This window comes from Gekko japonicus, unplaced genomic scaffold (genome assembly GCF_001447785.1).
Source record: "Gekko japonicus isolate JY-2015 unplaced genomic scaffold, Gekko_japonicus_V1.1 scaffold551, whole genome shotgun sequence".
NCBI lineage: Eukaryota > Metazoa > Chordata > Lepidosauria > Squamata > Gekkonidae > Gekko > Gekko japonicus.
In genome coordinates, this window is record NW_015160851.1 from 968,772 (window position 1) to 970,341 (window position 1,570).

At 45.2% G+C, this 1,570-nt stretch overlaps 1 protein-coding gene across 1 annotated transcript in view; it reads right to left on the bottom strand.

The window, feature by feature from the left end:
• Positions 1 to 1,362, bottom strand: part of LOC107118559 (immunoglobulin-like domain-containing receptor 2) — a 26,546-nt gene extending 25,184 nt beyond the window's left edge. The window contains exon 1 of the mRNA XM_015420927.1: positions 1,251 to 1,362. Within this exon, the coding sequence (XP_015276413.1) occupies positions 1,251 to 1,362 (112 nt within the window). The remainder of the gene's footprint in view (positions 1 to 1,250) is intronic.
• Between the last annotated feature and the right edge of the window lie 208 nt (positions 1,363 to 1,570).

The window sequence follows — 1,570 nt, forward strand, 5'->3', positions numbered from 1 at the left end:
GGAACGGAACGGAACAGAATACTGGGACCCACAGACTTGAAGAGAGCATCTCATTTTCCCCTGTATTCCCCTTCACACTATTTCCCCCTCCTCCAAAAGACCACATGGCCTCTCCTCTTTTCCTGCTTCCTTCCTTCTTTCCCACACACCCGCCAACCTGCATTTAGCCCCACCCCACCCCCAGTCTTCAGCTCTCCCTCCTTGCCTCCCTCTGGTACCTTCTTGAGAATTAGATATACTGATGACAGATGACGATGACAATGACAGAATATAACAGTCCTGCGATATACAAAATGATTGTTTGCAATTTTATTAACATAGTAACATTAGCGAGGGAGTGATATTACTAACTATTATGTGGATGCATATATCTATATCTAGATAGATAGATAGATGATAGATAGATGATAGATAGATAGATAGATAGATGATAGATAGATGATAGATAAATAGATAGATAGATAGATAGATAGATAGATAGATATAGATATAGATATAGATATAGATATAGATATAGATGGTTAGACTCTTGATTAAATGTTTGGATTGAATATCTTCACATACAGTTCAAAGGTTACCGCTGAATGATTTAGTGTCACCAGAGGTCATTTCGGGGGGGATCGCGGGGGATCACAGTTCCTCCGGGTGAGGTACGGGGGCGGGGCACATGACGAAGCCCCGCCCCCTGCTTCCGGCCACCCCGCTTCCGGCCCTCATTCAGCCAGGAGGAGGCAGGAGAAGAGGGAGGGTAAGTTGCTTCCTCCCTGCCTCTCCCCACCCCTGCCTGCCTCGGGCCAGGGAGGGCCTTCGCGGGGCTTCCTTGCACTCCCGCCGGACCACCTGAAGTTCCAGCCAGTTGGTACTGTGTTTCCTCCAAATGGTCCCATCCTCCTTGGGCCACCATACCCATGGAATATGCTCCCCAATGTGCTTCTAATTAACAGGGGGATTTAAACCCCTCAATGTATTTTTTAATGTTATAAGATTTTTCTGCAAACTTGGAGGGTCTCCCAAATTTCCAGAACCATCTGTATTCTGTCAGCGTGGCCCCGATTTGCAGATTTCAGTGTCTACAGATTGGGCCGCACTTTATTAGAATATAAAATAATTCTTGTGTATATTATATGCCTATTTCCAAGCACATATTTGTTTAAATGTAACTAATTTTGTCAACAATTAATAAGCTAAATGTATATGATGTTTAATTTGATATCCAAGTATCCTGAAATTCCTAATATGACTCTACCTACGGAGGTCATCTGTTAGGGTGACCAACACCATCTCCATTCCACGGCCAGGGCAGAAGTCGGCCTGGAATGGATCCAATGCTGATGTGTCATCCAAGAAACTGGAGCTGCTCATCTACCACTCTCTCAATTACCTTACCCAGGAATGGTAAGTTCAATACTGGGCCATAGTTGGCTGGATCATATGGATCCAGTGATGGCTTTTTTAGGAGCGGTACCACCACAGCCTCCTTAAGACCCTCTGGAAAGACCCCTGTTTCCAGGGACAGATTGATAATGTCCTTCAGTGGGCCCCGTATCTTCTCATCACCAGCTTTCAGCAG